General features: G+C 40.7%; 1 protein-coding gene across 7 annotated transcripts in view; it reads right to left on the minus strand.

Moving 5' to 3' along the window:
* DLG2 (discs large MAGUK scaffold protein 2) overlaps window positions 1-17,258 on the minus strand; it is a 1,028,485-nt gene that overhangs the window by 150,914 nt on the left and 860,313 nt on the right. For 5 of the 7 annotated variants that reach the window (XM_070749573.1, XM_070749578.1, XM_070749574.1 and 2 more), the window contains 3 exons: window positions 15,984-16,052; window positions 12,965-13,121; window positions 3,333-3,435 (listed from right to left, as the gene is read on the minus strand). In XM_070749573.1, coding sequence (XP_070605674.1) covers window positions 3,333-3,435; window positions 12,965-13,121; window positions 15,984-16,052 — 329 coding nt within the window. The remainder of the gene's footprint in view (window positions 1-3,332; window positions 3,436-12,964; window positions 13,122-15,983; window positions 16,053-17,258) is intronic. The other 2 variants (XM_070749577.1, XM_070749576.1) reach the window with 1 other exon arrangement.

The raw sequence follows: 17,258 nt of genomic DNA on the forward strand, positions 1-17,258 counted from the left end.
AGATTCTCTGAAACCTAATCCCCTCTTGAAATAAAATAGTGCCTACCGCCACCATCCGTGCTTTTAAGATGATGTGACACATCAGCAGGTTCAACCGCTCCGTGTCCTAAATAATTTCCCTTGCCTGTTTGCACTTGATGGTTTATGTCTTTTATGCAAGTCAAAGTTATTCAAAGGTCTGAATCCTTTTCTGATTTATTCCTGGAGACACTAATAAAGCTATGCACGGCGACATTTTCAACGGAAAGTTTACTAGATGGATTGAAACACTCGCACCCCTCGAGTTTTTATCTTCGGTACAGAAAAGAAAAAAAAATATCTTCATATTCTGCTAGATGGAACCAGTGATGGGTTCCTACAGGTACGATCAGGTACGCAGAACCGGTAGAAAAATTTTGATCAGGTACGTAGAACCGGTAGAAAATTTTTGATCAGGTACGCAGAACCGGTAGAAAAACTTTGATCAGGTACGCAGAACCGGTAGAAAAATTTTGATCAGGTACGCAGAACCGGTAGAAAATTTTTGAATTTTTTCCTTTTTTTGGTCTTCTGGCATCTGGGTATGTTTTTCCTATCGCAGTAAATGAGGTTGAATGTGTATAATTTTAGAAGAGCTATGCGTGTGTGCACCTACATACAGTTTGTATAGTAGATAATGTATATTTCTGTGTGCCTGCGTGTAATATGTATGTATCATATTATATGCATATAATATGTATCATTAAGTGCTGTACCACATGATTCTTGACAAATGTATCTTTTTCTTTTATGTACGTTGAGAGCATATGCACCAAGACAAATTTATTTATTTATTTATTTATTAGATTTGTATTCCTTGTGTGTCCAATCACACTTGGCCAATAAAATTCTATTCTATTCTATTCTATTCTATTCTATTCTATGTACACATATGGGATATACAGTGTTCCCTCGCTTTTCGCGGGGGATGCGTTCCGAGACCGCCCGCGAAAGTTGAATTTCTGCGAAGTAGAGATGCGGAAGTAAATACACTATTTTTGGCTATGAACAGTATCACAACCCTTCCCTTAACATTTTAAACCCCTAAGTTGCAATTTCCCATTCCCTTAGTAACCATTCAGAATTTAAACATTTAAAATCTTCAATCCAAAACCGTGGTATAGGGAAAAAACCAGCAAAGTATGTTTTAATTAATATTTTTGAAAACCCGTGGTATAGACTTTCCGCGAAGTTCGAACCCGCGAAAATCGCGGGAACACTGTATACATAGAATTAAAGAGTATATTTGGGATGTTCAGTAATTGTAAATAGATGGAGAGGCCAGGCACCCTAACCCTAACCCAAACCCTTGACGTGAGTGACGTCAAGTTGGCCAACTTTAAGCCAGTCACATGACCTATAAGCCACCACCCCGGCCACATAAAATAAAATAAAATAAAATAAAATAAAATAAAATAAAATAAAATAAAATAAAATAAAATAAAATAAAATAAAATAAAATAAAATAAAATAAAATAAAATAAAATAAAATAAAATAAAATAAAATAAAATAAAATAAAATAAAATAAAATAAAAGACAACAGCAGTTACAGTAGCCCGGAAAACTAGAATATTGTAGTATAAATAAGAAGCCAAGTACAAAGAAGAGAATTCTAACATTACAGAATATAGAATAAAAGACATCAGGGGTGAAATGCTTCTGGTTCATTCGTGCCTGTCAGTCAATGGAGACCCAGTCGCGAAGGGAACGTGAGGTTCTGCCTACACGCCCGGATGTCACCAGTAGTGGGTTGCTACCGGTAGGGTAAAGGACGCTGCACTGGTAGTGAATAGTGTGTGTGTGAATAGTTAGTAGTGAATAGTTTTGTGTGTGCGCACATTCATCTGAGTGTATTTTTGCTTCATGCGCAGAAGCAAAATCGCACAAGGGGACGCTCGTGTTTGTGAGATTTCGGAGATTTTTTGCTTCTACGCATGAGCAGAAGCAAAACCCCCCCCGATGAAATCTCACATGCGTGAGTGCATCCCTTCTTGAGATTTCAGCCCGTTCTCTTGCATGCCCGCTGGGACCTGCGCGTATGCAAGAGAACCCAAGTTGTGCCTGCAGCACACCGGTACTGGCGGTTAATGGTATTTCGCCCCTGGGTGTTATCATTTGGGTTCTTTTACCCTCTGCGCATGCATGGAATGCTTTGGTCTGAATTGCCCACCAGACAAATATGACCTGCGGTGGTGCTTAGATCTGGCTCATGGGGGCCAACCTGGACACAACAAAGGACCGCCCTCTTCTCGCAGAAACGGAGCTCCATTTTCAGTTGTTTTTGCTGGTGGACGGCAGCAGGAGGCCATCGTAGCTGAAACCGGAGCTCGGGAGCCCATTTTCACTGGCAGAGTGAAAAATAGGAAACTGGCTTGATGAAATTCTAGATGTAAATTTGGATAAAACCCAAGAATGTTTTCTCTTAGGAATCCTATGGCAACACCTCAACAAAAACTCCTTATATTTGATTATTCACATTACTACTGCGGGTAGATTAGCTTTTGCTTAAATGTAGAAAAATGAAGAAATACCACAGGAAGAGCTAATACTGGAGAAAATTACACAATGTGCAGAAATGGTTAAATTGACATTATAATTAAGAGGCAATGAGGAGTCTCAATGTTATAATTGCTGAAATCTATTTTACCACTGGCTTGAAAAAAGAACAAACCCGCCAAACAAATTGTAAATTTCTAACTATGCAAAAGAAACCTACCTGGTGAAAGTCTAATGCAGTGTTTCCCAATCTTGGCAACTTGAAGATATCTGGACTTCAACTCCCAGAATTCCCCAGTCAGCATTTGCTGGCTGGGGAATTCTGGAAGTTGAAGTCCAAATATCTTCAAGTTGCCAAGGTTGGGAAACACTGGTCTAATGTATATAGAAGATAAAGTTATGAGTAAATAATTAAGACTATTACTCGCTTCTTTTCTAGTTTTTTTCTCTTATACTCTTTTCTATTTTTTGTTATTTTATAAGCAATTCAGATTATTAAGTTATCTACAAATTGGCTATAGAGAATATACATAAATTTATACCACTATACACACCTGCCCGCTTTCTATTATGTTTTTAATTTCATGTGATTGTCTTGTCTTTTGTATTGTCATTAATTTATATATGTAAATAAAATTTATTTAAAAAAAAGAATTTAATTCCTTCCCAGTAAAGCTTTCAAAGCTAGCAGACAATACAAAGGAGGAAGGGCAGAGGTCACGTTGGAACAAAAAATGGTCTGGCATTTGAAAGATAACCTTTCCATGCTCCCCCCCCCCAAAGACTTGTATTTTGGCAATTTGGGTCTCAAGCCTACCTTCAGGCTGGTATTGTGCTATAATGGTCACCACCTGGCCGGCTCCTTTGAGGGCGGTGGCCGCTTGTTCATGTGTAGCACCACGAAGGTCAATCCCGTTGACCTGCAGGGGGAAAGAGAAAAGCCAACAGTGTGTAACTTTTAATCAGAAGATAATAATTGGGGTAGCTGGATGACAAAATTAGAAAGTTCTGCAACAAGGAAAAATGATCTATGTAGAAATCAAATAGGTCTGAATTAAGAATTTTTGTGATTATATATGAGTCACTAACAAAATATTGCATTTTATTGTATTGGAAATGCATTGGTAACTCTACCTAAGAACGCCTCTACTTAAGAACTTTTCTAGATAAGAACCGGGTGTTCAAGATTTTTTTGCCTCTTCTTAAGAACCATTTTCTACTTAAGAACCCGAGCCCGGAAAAACTTCCCAGGAAATTTGAGAGCGGCACGAAAGCCCAGCCAGTTTGTGTTTGTGTTTGTGTTTATTAGATTCGTATGCCGCCCCTCTCCGTAGACTTGGGGCGGCTCACAACACAATAAAAACAGTTCAAAACAAATCTAATAATTTACAATTTAAGATATTTTAAAAAAACCCATTATTAAGCAGACATACATACAAGCATACCATACATAAATTGTATAGGCCCAGGGGAGATATCTCAGTTTCCCCATGCCTGACAACAAAGGTGGGTTTTAAGGAGTTTACGAAAGGCAAGGAGAGTAGGGGCAGTTCTAATCTCTGGGGGGGAGCTGGTTCCAGAGAGTCGGGGCCGCCACAGAGAAGGCTCTTCCCCTGGGGCCCGCCAACCGACATTGTTTAGTTGACGGGACCCGGAGAAGGCCCACTCTGTGGGATCTAATCGGTCGCTGGGATTCGTGCGGCAGGAGGTGGTCTCGGAGATATTCTGATCCAATGCCATGAAGGGCTTTAAAGGTCATAACCAGCACTTTGAATTGTGACCAGAAATTGATCGGCAACCAATGCAGACTGCAGAGTGTTGGTGTAACATGGGCAACAAAGTTTCCTGCCATTCCCCCTTTAATCCAGGCCATCTGGGATACTAGAGGAGCCTTTTGGTGGTGCTTAAGGAGGCTTTGGCAGTCCAGAGTGAACAAAGCATTTTCCTTTCTCTGGATGCTTGGAGAGGGAATAAACCTCTGCCAGTGCCCAGAGAAAAGAAACGCTCCCTTCACTCTGGGCAGCGACTGTCCTCCTCTTCTTCTTCTTCCTCCTCCTCCCACCCAAATTCCAAGCTTTTATTTCTTTCCTAATGGGTTTGCACACATTATTTGCTTTTACATTGATTCCTATGGGAAAAATTGCTTCTACTTACAAACTTTTCTACTTAAGAACCTGGTCTCGGGACGAATTAAGTTCTTAAGTAGAGGTACCACCATAGAAGGTATATTGGGTTGTATGAATGTATGTGGAGAGAGAATTTTTTTAAAAAAAATTCTACCCCCAAAAAACTTCACCATCCCTTTTTCTTTCCAGTGTTTGGGGAGTGCCTTCCTCGCAGCTGTCACCATTTGGGAATAGCATTGTTTTTTTCAATTGTGTCATATCAAAAAGTTACCTGGAGTTATTCAGGTTTCCTGCAGCCCAAACTCTAAGAGGAACCAATCCTATGCTGCCACCTTGTGGAATTTAAGGGAATATTTATGAAGTAAAACCTATTCTAGCAATAGCACTTAGACTTACCAATATATATACTGCTTCACAGTGCTTTACAGCCCTCTCTAAGTGGTTATGATGGCAACCAGGATGGCTGGAATTAAACATTGATGAGCAAAACGGTCATGTGACAGCAGCTTTATGACTGCACCACTGCCTAGAGATTTGGAAATGCACCACAATTTTTCCCCCAGCCTACAGTAATGGTACGAATGAGAAACTTTAAATATACAGTGGGACCTCTACCTAAGAACACCTCTACTTAAGAACTTTTCGAGATAAGAACTGGGTGTTCAAGATTTTTTTGCCTCTTCTTCAGAACCATTTTCTACTTAAGAACCGAAGCCCGGAAAAATTTCCTAGGAAATTTGAGAGCGGCACAAAGGCCCGGCCAGTTTCCTGCCATTCCTCATTTAAACCTGGCCATCTCGGGCTTTTCTGGGCTGCCAGAGGAGCTTTTCAGTGGCAGCCCAGAGTGAATGAAGCATTTTCCTTTCTCTGGGCACTTGGAGAGGGACTAAATCACTTTGCTGTGGTGACTCCCTCGCGCTGCCTCCCATACATCTGGTGTGAGGTTGCCTCATGGAGTGTCTGGGCATGGAAAGGTAAAACTTGGCTTCAGCCAAACTGAGGAGTCACCACAGTGAAGGAAGGGAGCAAGCAAGAGGAGAGGGGAGCCCATCAGCATGGGAAGGAAGAGGAAGCAGGAAGCAGCAGCAGCCGCCTTTCAGTCAAAGGAGAGGGAGGTTTCCCCCTCTCACCCATCTGAGTTTCTCTCTCTGGCGCAGTGTATGAGAGGCAGCCTCGCACTGGGTGCATGGGAGGCGCACGCTCCTCCTCGGCCCTCTTTTTTTTAAGCCTTAATGTTTTGGACTTTTTTGATTCCCCTCACTTCACCTTCTTCCTTTGGCAGCAACTGTCCTCTTCCTCTTCTTCCTCCTCTTCCTCCCAACCAAATTCTGAGCTTTTATTTCTTTCCTAATGGGTTGCACTGGTTGCCAATCAGTTTCCGGTCACAATTCAAAGTGTTGGTTATGACCTTTAAAGCCCTGCATGGCACTGGACCAGAGTACCTCCAGAACCGCCTGCTACTGCACGAATCCCAGCGACCGATAAGGTCCCACAGAGTTGGCCTTCTCCTGGTCGCGTCGACTAAACAATGTTGTTTGGCAGGCCCCAGGGAAGAGCCTTCTCTGTGGTGGCCCCGTCCCTCTGGAATCAACTCCCCCCGGAGATTAGAACTGCCCCCATCCTCCTTGTCTTTCGTAAGCTACTCAAGACCCACCTATACCACCAGGCATGGGGGAACTGAGACACCTCCCCCAGGCTTTTATACTTTATGTTTGGTATATATGTGTTGTTTGGTTTTAAATGATAGGGTTTTATATGTCTTCTTCTCTTTTAATATTAGATTTGTTCCACTGTAACATTGTTTTATTATTGTTGTGAGCTGCCCCGATTCTTTGGAGAGGGGCGGCATACAAATCTAATTAATAATAATAATAATAATAATAATAATAATAATAATAATAATGAATGATGTTTCTTCTACACTTCGTATTTTTCCACGTAATCTCCGTCCTGTTCTATGGCCTTTAATTTCTTTCCTAATGGGTTTGCACGCATTATTTGCTTTTACATTGATTCCTATGGGAAAAATTGCTTCTACTTACAAACTTTTCTACTTAAGAACCTGGTCATGGAACAAATTAAGTTCTTAAGTAGAGGTACAAATGTACATTACTTGAATTGTCAGGAATTGCATGTGTACATTTTGCATTTCTTCAGACTGATAACGTAGCTGCAGCAGTGTTTTGAAATGGTGTCTGTAAGTGATGTACATTACAAATAGTGTGCATCATTGACTCTCTCACTGCGGAGAAAGAAACTGTTGGGAACATTCACAAATGTTTGTGTACAATTTATGGAGAATCGACAGTCAGCAGAAGTTAGTCATGGAAGACATTTTGAGGATGACGAAGATGTGATTCGCACAGTGCAGAAATGGCTTTGTGACCAGAACAAGGAGTGGTACCGACAGGGTATACATGCCCTTGTGTCTCGCTGGAGGATGGTCATAGAACGGAATGTAGATTATGTAGAAAAATAGGGAGTATAGAAGAAACATCATTCTTTCTTGTGCGTAAGTTTCATTGTGTTCAATAAATAATTGTTGAAGGAAAAAAATGCGGTGCATTACTTTTTGGGCGACCCTCATATATTATTGCAGCTGTCCATGGTCCTGAAGTAGGAACATTAGACTTTAAGGTCTTTTTTTTTAATTGAACCACACTCTGTACATATATGGTACTTGATTCTCCTCTGAAGGTGTGGTTACTAACAGAAGTGGACTCTCTGTTGGCTATTTTTGCATCTTTTATCTTTTGACAAGACAATCTGCCCCCCCCTCCCATGGAGGTGTTCAGTAGGAGAAGGATAAGCAGAGTGAGGGCGTAGGGTGCGGGGGCCAAGAGAGAAATTAGTTTGGGATATTTTCATTCTCCCTAGAAGCCTAAGTTCAATCCCACTTGAATTCTGCTATCTCATATCTAGCACCAATTTAGTGTGGACCATTAGCGCACAAAATTATCACACAAAAAATTAAATTATTTTTAAAAAAATAAATGAAAAACTAGCACACAAAATTATCTGCTGCAACGTGCTACCTGTTAATAACTACTTCAAGCATCGACTGCAACAATACACAAGCACACAATAGATACAAACTTAATGTATTAATGTAATGTAACTGCCGCTTGGGTCTATTCTCCAAACTAGCCTACCCAGGCTTCATTTGGAATACTGTGTTCAGTTCTGGAGACCTCACCTACAAAAAGATATTGACAAAATTGAACGGGTCCAAAGACGGGCTACAAGAATGGTGGAAGGTCTTAAGCATAAAACGTATCAGGAAAGACTTAATGAACTCAATCTGTATAGTCTGGAGGACAGAAGGAAAAGGGGGGACATGATCAAAACATTTAAATATATTAAAGGGTTAAATAAGGTCCAGGAGGGAAGTGTTTTTAATAGGAAAGTGAACACAAGAACAAGGGGACACAATCTGAAGTTAGTTGGGGGAAAGATCAAAAGCAACATGAGAAAATATTATTTTACTGAAAGAGTAGTAGATCCTTGGAACAAACTTCCAGCAGAAGTGGTTGGTAAATCCACAGTAACTGAATTTAAACATGCCTGGGATAAACATATATCCATTGTAAGATAAAATACAGGAAATAGTATAAGGGCAGACTAGATGGACCATGAGGTCTTTTTCTGCCGTCAGTCTTCTATGTTTCTATGTTTCTATGTTTCTATGTTTCTGTGTTTCTATGTTTCTATGTTTCTATGTTTCTATGTTTCTATGTTTCTATGTTTCTATGTTTCTATGTTTCTATGTTTCTATGTTTCTATGTTTCTATGTTTCTATGTTTCTATGTTTCTATGTTTCTATGTTTCTATGTTTCTATGTTTCTATGTTTCTATGTTTCTATGTTTCTATGTTTCTATGTTTCTATGCTTCTATGCTTCTATGTTTCTATGTTTCTATGTTTCATGCTCGGGGGGAATCCAGAGCATAATACCATGGTTTTTTGAGACTGAAGGATGCCAATGCAATATAAACCACTTCAAACTCGATTGCAGAAAATATGACTTCAGCAACAGAGAAGTCAATGCCAGGAAAACAATACATGATTCTGTGGTTTCTCCCCCAAGCCCCCAAACTTTAATCTTAGACTGTCTACTGTTGACCTAACCCCATTCCTAAGAGGTCTGTAAGAGGTGTGCTTACCATCCCTGTCCTACCGTCCCCATTTATTTGTACCCATTTACTATGTTCATATCTACTCTATTTTTCGAAGTATAAGACACACCTTTGTTTTTGGGGAGGAAAATAAGGGGGGAAATCAGCCTACCAGGTATTCATCTGGCTAGCATCCTTAGTCTGGTCAGCTTTATCACATTATTTTATCCTCTGGTTAGGGATTTTAAAAAAACCCTTATTTGGAGAGAGTAACAATGAAAGAGCTTGCAAGCTGCTAAGAGCTGGGAACATCATTAGCACCTGGTTAGGGCTAGAAAGAAACATTCAGAGTAAGTAAAGCAATGAAAAAAACCCCTGCACACTTAGGGCTTGGAAAGCATTCTTTGCAGAGAGTAACAATGAAAGGGCTTGCAAGCTGCTAAGAGCTGGGAACATTGTTAGTACCTGGTTAGGGCTAGAAAGAAACTTATTCAGATCAAGCAGAGCAATGAAAAAACCCTGCAAAGACTTAGGGCTTGGAAAATATTCTTCACAGAGAGAAACAATGAAAGTGCCTGCAAGGTAAGAGCTGGTAGCAGCTAGCTAGGGCTGGGGGGAAAAAGGCTACATTCAGAGTACAAGACGCACCTGAATTTTCAGATTCTTTTAGGGAGTAAAAAGGTGCGTCTTATACTCCAAAAATACAAGTATAATTTATTTATTTTTATTTATTTAATTGGATTTGTATGCCGCCCCTCTCCGAGGACTCGGGGCGGCTCACAGCACATATAAAAAAAGAACAGTAATATAATCCAATTAGTACTACAATATTAAAAACAATTAGAAAGAGAAGATTAACCTAAAAAATTAACTTAGTAACCAAACATTCAGCAATCATACTTAAGGCATTCAGTGGTCAGAGGAAGATCTAAGAGTCCCAAGCCTGGCGGCAAAGATGAGTTTTTAAGCTCTTTCGGAAGGCAAGGAGGGAGGGGGCAGTGCGAATCTCTGGGGGGAGTTGATTCCAGAGGGCCGGGGCTCCCACAGAGAAGGCTCTTCCCCTAGGTCCCGCCAACCGACACTGTTTGGTCGATGGGACCCTAAGGAGGCCAATTCTGTGGGACCTCACTGGTCCCTGGGATTCGTGCGGCAGAAGGTGGTCTCAGAGATAATCTGGCCCATGTTTATACTTATACCTGTTATCTTGTACATGTTTGGCAAACTAAATAAATGAAAATGAAATGGAATGGAATGAATGAATTTAATCAAGGAAACTCTCAAAGAGAGACCAAATGTATATGTGTTCCAAAGACGGGCAACCTTTATTAAGGCTAGATTTGGCCTTTAACCAGCATGCCAGGAGTCTATGTCTCCCCAAATAATAAACAAACAGGTCACTACTAAACAAAACTTGATTAAAATGAAATGAATGAGGTAGATGGCGTCTCCTGATTATTTTGTAATTTCCCATGGCCCTGATTAAACCTACAGTTTGGCAGCCACTTGTACAGGCCCTGAAGGGTGTAATATAGCCCTCGACCTTCAAACTGCGTGCTTACGATGAAATTTTGTAATATGACCTTGATGTTTTCGTCCCCTTGATAAATCTAATGCATTTTAGGATATGGTTGAGTGCTGCAAGAAGAAGGAATTAGTATGATCTCTTAGAATGGAACCGAACTGAACAGAATGACCGAGTTGGAAGGGACTTGAATGAAATATTGTCATGGAATACTTTGTTCTGTACAAAGTTGAATGTGCACAACAGCCTGTGAAATTGATTGTCAATCAGTGTTGCTTCCTTAAGTGGACGGCTTGATTTCATAGAAGTTTGATTTACTTGGAGTTATATTGTATTGTTTAAGTATTCCCTTTATTTTTATTTTTTTTTGAGCAGTGTATGTTTTATATAGTGGAGGGGAAAAAACTTTCTTTTAAAAAAACAGAAAGCCAAGTCTGACAAAGCTTCTCTAAAGCCACAGCTGGGAGGAATGGAAGACATTTCCTAACGATAGATGGCAGAGTTGGTCTTTATTTGTTCAGTTTTAATTTAGCCCTGCTGAAGGCTGCAAAAAAAGAGTGGAGGGTCCAATCTCTTGTGAAGAAGGAGAATAACAGAATACTAATCCTGGGTCCTCTTCAAAACCATGGCCTTGCAAATACAGGTAGCTCTCGCCTTACAACAATTCATGTAGTGACCATTTAGAATGAACTCCATAGTCTGGAGGACAGAAGGCGAAGTGGGGACAGGATCAAAACATTTAAATATGTGAAAAAGTTAAATCAAGTTCAGGAGGGAAGTGTTTTTAATAGGAAAGTGAACACAAGAACAAGGGGGCACAATCTGAGGTTAGTTGGGGGAAAGATCAGAAGCAACGTGAGAAAATATTATTTGACTGGAAGAGTAGTAGATCCTTGGAACAAACATCCAGCAGGCATGGTTGGTAAATCCACAGGAGCTGTTCTGTACAAAGTTGAATGTGCTGACAACACAATAAAATTGATTGTCAATCAGTGTTGCTTCCTGAATGGATAGTTTGATTTCATAGATTTACTTGGAGTCATATTGCATTGTTTAAGTGTTCCCTTTACTTTTTTGAGCAGTGTATTTTACAACAAGTCATTCAGTGACCAAAAGCACTGAAACAAGTCAGTGAGCCACTGTACTATAAGAATGAATGAATGAATAAATGAATGAGTCAGTCTGTCCGTCCATCCATCCATCACCTACCTACCTACCTACCTACCTACCTACCTACCTACCTACCTACCTACCTACCTACCTACCTATCTATCTATCTATCTATCTATCTATCTATCTATCTATCTATCTAATCTATCTATCACCTCTAGCTACCTGATTATCTATCTATCTATCTATCTATCTATCTATCTATCTATCTATCTATCTATCTATCTATCTATCTATCATCTATCTATCTATCTATCTATCTATCTATCTATCTATCTATCTAATCTATCTATCACCTCTAGCTACCTGATTATCTATCTATCTATCTATCTATCTATCTATCATCTATCTATCTATCTATCTATCTATCTATCTATCTATCTATCTATCTATCTATCTATCTATCTATCTATCTATCTATCTATCACCTCTAGCTACCTGATTATCTATCTATCTATCTATCTATCTATCTATCTATCTATCTATCTATCATCTATCTATCTATCTATCTATCTATCTATCTATCTATCTATCTATCTATCTATCTATCTAACTATCGTATCTCAATAAATAAATAAACCTTATGAATATTTGCAAGTTAATGGTGATGAATGTGATGTTTATCATGTTGGATATTATTAATGGATTATAGATAACATTGAACAGAGGGCCTAATTAAATAAAGCCAAATTTTCAACAAGGATAAGTGAAGATGAAGATGAATAGGTATAGCTACAACTACTACGTGTATAAGATTTTTTATCTATATTCAATACAGATTGTAGAGATTATACCCAAATGGTACACTGTTACTGTGAATATAGAAATTTGATACATAACCAAAAAAATTGTACAATTAAAAAAAAACAGTTCTGAATTAAATTTTTGGCTTAGAATTTGAAAGGAAGAAGGAAGGACAGAAGGAAGGAAGGAAGGAAGGAAGGGGGAGGCGGAGAAGAAGAAGAAGAAGAAGAAGAAGAAGAAGAAGAAGAAGAAGAAGAAGAAGAAGAAGAAGAAGAAGAAGAAGAAACATAACTATGGTTATCTTCTGCTTAGTTATCATTGAGAGAAAGAAAAAAACCAGGACTTGACTCAGCTACCTGGAATGTTTCAAAAGTTACACGGAAACCTTGCTCAGTATAGAAATCCAACCTTTTCTTGAACCCAAAGAAAACCGCACCAGAAGAAGAAGAAGAAGAGATAAAGAGGAGGGGGGAGGAAGGAGGAAGAAAGGAGGATGAGAAGAAGGAGGAGGAGAAGAAGAAGAATGAGGAGGAGGAGGAGGAGGAGAAGAAGGAGAAGAAGGAGAAGGAGGAGGAGGAGGAGAAGAAGAAGAAGAAGTAGAAGAAGAAGAAGAAGAAGAAGAATGAGGAGGAGGAGGAGGAGGGGAAGAAGGAGAAGGAGGAGAAGGAGGAGAAGGAGGAGGAGGAGGAGGAGGAGGAGAAGAAGTAGTAGAAGAAGAAGAAGAAGAAGAAGAAGAAGAAGAAGAGGAAGAAGAAGAGATTGTAATTACTTACAGACAAAATCTGGTCTCCCCTCTGCAATTCACCACTCAGGTCAGCTGGTCCACCTGCTAGGATGAAGGAGACGAAGATGCCTTCTCTGTCTTCGCCTCCTACAATGTTGAAACCAAGCCCCGTCGAGCCCTTATGTAAAACAACCTTCCGAGGCTCCCTGTGAAAAAGAGAAAAGGAAATTGTTTGGCTACTCATATGCCTTAGACAAAATACGCGCCATTAAATAAGTCTTTCCCAAATTCTGTTTAGAACAACACCACTCACGGCCAATTCCACCCTTTGTAAACCCACCATGCTTCTTTTGATGATCCATAGCAATCCCAGGGGACAGAAGAATTGAGGAGAAGCAGCTAGAAAAATTAGTGAAATACGAAGATCTAAAAATCGAGCTGCAACGACTCTGGCATAAGCCCGTGAAAGTGGTCCCAGTGGTACTTGGCACGCTGGGCGCAGTGCCAAAGGATCTCAGCGGACATTTGAAAATCATCGGAATTGACAAAATCTCCATCTGTCAATTGCAAAAGGCCACTTTACTGGGATCAGCAAACATAATTCGCCGCTACATCACTTAGTCTTAGGTGCTATTATTATTATTATTATTATTATTATTATTATTATTATTATTATTATTATTATTATTGTTTTTTCCAGCCCTAACGAGGTGCTAATGATCTTCCCGCCGCTTACTGGCTTGCAGGCTTTTTCATTACTACTCGCTCCGAAGAATGTTTTTTCCAGCCCTAAGTCTTTGTAGGCTTTTTTTCATTGCTACTCGCTCCAAAGAATGTTTTTTCCAGCCTTAAGTCTTTGCAGGCTTTTTTCATTGCTACTCGCTCCCAAGAATGTTTTTTCTAGCCCTAAGTCTTTGCAGGTATTTTTTCATTGCTACTCGCTCCCAAGAATGTTTTTTCTAGCCCTAAGTCTTTGCAGGTATTTTTTCATTGCTACTCGCTCCCAAGAATGTTTTTTCTAGCCCTAAGTCTTTGCAGGTATTTTTTCATTGCTACTCGCTCCGAAGAATATTTTTTCCAGCCCTAAATCTTTGCAGGCTTTTTTTCATTGCTACTCGCTCCAAATAATGTTTTCCCCACCCCTAAGTCTTTGTAGGCTTTTTTTCATTGCTACTCGCTCCAAAGAATGTTTTTTTCCACCCCTAAGTCTTTGCAGGCTTTTTTTCATTAGTACTCGCTCCAAAGAATGTTTTTTTCCACCCCTAAGTCTTTGCAGGCTTTTTTTCATTGCTACTCGCTCCAAAGAATGTTTTTTTCCACCCCTAAGTCTTTGCAGGCTTTATTTCATTGCTACTTGCTCCAAAGAATGTTTTTTTAAGCCCTAACCAGGGGATAAAATAATGTGCTGAAGCTGACCAGGCTAGATGAATACCTGCTAGGCAGATTTCCTCCCCCAGAAATAAAGTGTGTCTTATATTCCAGTGCATCTTATACTCCGAGAAAATATTGTAACTATGTTGCATGAAGATGAAAGAGCTGGGGAAGTTTGAGATGGAGAGGAGAGGACTGAGGCTGAAGATAAGAGTAGATTTCAAAGAAATGAAAAGGATCTCTTTTGATGGAAGTCAAGATCGGCTCCTGTTGTTCCAGAGGACAGGACAGAGAACAATCGCCACAAAGGGAACAGGAAAGAGGAAAGCAGATTCCGGTTGAATTTTAGAAGGAAAAGTTGTCAACTATAAGGGATGGACTCCATCTCTGTTTCAAGGCCATTGAGCCAGTCCTGTCCGAGGACATTTCTGTGGTTATGAACCAGCATGATGTCACGGACCTCTGTTACTTTCCCACCGAAATGGTACCTATTTCTCTACTTGCATTTGCATGGGCTTTCATACCTAAGGTGGGACTAGAACTCACAGTCTCCTGGTGATTGGGCCAAAGTCATCCAGCTGGCTTTCTTGTCTACAGTGGGATTAGAACTCTGAGTCACCTGTAGACTGGGCCAAAATCACCCGGTGGGCTTTCATACCTCACATGAGACTAGAACTCACAGTTTTCTAGTGATTGGGCCAAAATCACCCGGTGGGCTTTCATACCAAAGGTGGGACTAGAACTCTCAGTCTCCTGATGATTGGGCCAAAGTCATCCAGCCGGCTTTTATGTCTACAGTGGGACTAGAGCTCACAGTCTCCTGGTGATTGGGGCAAAATCAACCAGCCTGCTTTCATAACTAAAGTGGGACTAGAACTTCCAATCTCCTAGAGATTGGGTCAAAATCAACTAGCAGGCTTTCACACCTAAGGTGGGACTAGAACTCACAATCTGTTGGTGATTAGGCGAAAATCACCCAATGGGCTTTCATATCTTAGGTGGGACTAGAACTCACAGTCTCCTAGTGATTGGCGCAAAATCAACCATTCTGATTTTTTTTCTTCAATACCAAACAGATTAGGGACACACCATCCTGACCTCTTAAAACAGGGGTCTCCAACTTTGGCAGCTTTAAGCCTGGCGGACTTCAACTCCCAGAACTCCCCAGCCAGCTTTGGACTTCAACTTCCAGCATTCCTGAGCCTATCATGTCAGCTCAGGAATTCTGGGAGTTGAAGTCCGCCAGGCTTAAAGTTGCCAAGCTTGGAGACCCCTGTCTTAAAGGAAAAAAAAGGCAGCATATATGTCATAATAAACTATACAGTAGTACCTCTAGATACGAGCTGCTCCACATGCGAGTATTCCAAGTTACGAGCCACGACGCGAACAAAATTTCTGTTCGACACCCGAGCTCAAATTCAGGATACGAGCCGAGCTTCCACTAGGTGGCGCAAGAATCCTCACTTCTGGTTATCTCGGCGCGGAAAAACAAAGTCTAAAGGCATTCGTTCGAGAGGCGAGTTGATCGACATACGAGCTCGGGTCTGGAACGAATTAAACTCATATGTCGAGGTACCACTGTATTCAGGATATAGTGTACATGTAGATTCAATGGTTATGAATGAGGGGAAAAAAATAAGCTTCAGCAAAATGTCAATGGCAAGGATCCAAACATTATAATATTGGTTCCTCCTTACCCTTCTATTGACATGGTCCTCTGGATGTTCACAGTGGGAAGCTGGGTTACAGAACCATGCCTGGAATGACTGCATGGAAAGGAAAAGTGAAAAGGGAAAGGGAAAAGCAATTAATAAAAGTAGCATGGAGTGGTTGGGTTCATCTAAAAAGCAGGTAGTTGGAGATGCCATGTGGATGCAGGTGGAATAATTGTGCATCCAATGAGACTGAAGAGGACAAGAAACATGAAATAAGGTCATGGCGGTTGAGGTTGAGGCTCTGACATAATGCAAGTCAAAAAACTCCTTTTGGGGGAAATAGGATATGCCTCTTTGATGTATTGGCCATGAAACGTATACCTTTGGCATTACTTTTCCATCTGGAAGGTAGAGAGATGGATTGCCAACCTTGCCAATTTATGGAATAACCATCCATCCATCAATTTAACCTTCCATTTAGCCATCCATTGCTTTAGCCACTTACTGATCCATCCATCCACCTATCCATGCATCCATCCTTTCATCCCTTCCTCCCTTCCTCCTGCCCTCCATTCATTCACCCATCCATGCATCCATCCACTCTTCTACCCATCCATGCACCCATTCCTCCATCCATTCCTCGTTCCATCTATCCATCTATCCATCTATCCATCCATCCATCCATCCAACCATCCTCCTACCCACCCACCCACCCACCCACTCATCCAGTCATCCATTAATTTAGCCTTCCATCAATTTAGCCATCCCTTGCTTTGGTCACCACCCACTCAGCTACCTACATACCTATCCATCCATCTATCCATCCATCCATCCATCAAGCCATCCATCCACTTATCAATCTATCCACCCACCCATCCATCCATGCATCCATTCCTCTTCCTTCCTTCCTTTTTTCCTTCCTTCCTTCTTTCCTTCCTTCCTTCCTTCCTTCTTTCCTTCCTTCCTTCCATCCATCCTTCTTTCCTTCCTTCCTTCCATCCATCCTCCTAACCAACCCATCCATCCATCCATCCATCCATCCATCCATCCATCCATCCATCCATTAATTTAGTTTTCATCAATTTAGCCCTCCATTGCTTTAGCCACCACCCACCCACCCACTCACCTACCTGCCTATCCATCCATCCATCCATCCATCCATCCACCGACCCACCCACCCTCCATATGTCCGTCCATCCTTCCATGTCCATCCATCCATCCATCCATCCATCCATCCATCCACTTATCCACCTATGCATCCATCCATCCACCCATCCACCCATGCTTTCTAAAGGAACGAACTGCAATATTTTAGCT

This window comes from Erythrolamprus reginae, chromosome 4 (genome assembly GCF_031021105.1).
Source record: "Erythrolamprus reginae isolate rEryReg1 chromosome 4, rEryReg1.hap1, whole genome shotgun sequence".
In the NCBI taxonomy this organism is placed as follows: Eukaryota; Metazoa; Chordata; class Lepidosauria; order Squamata; family Dipsadidae; genus Erythrolamprus; species Erythrolamprus reginae.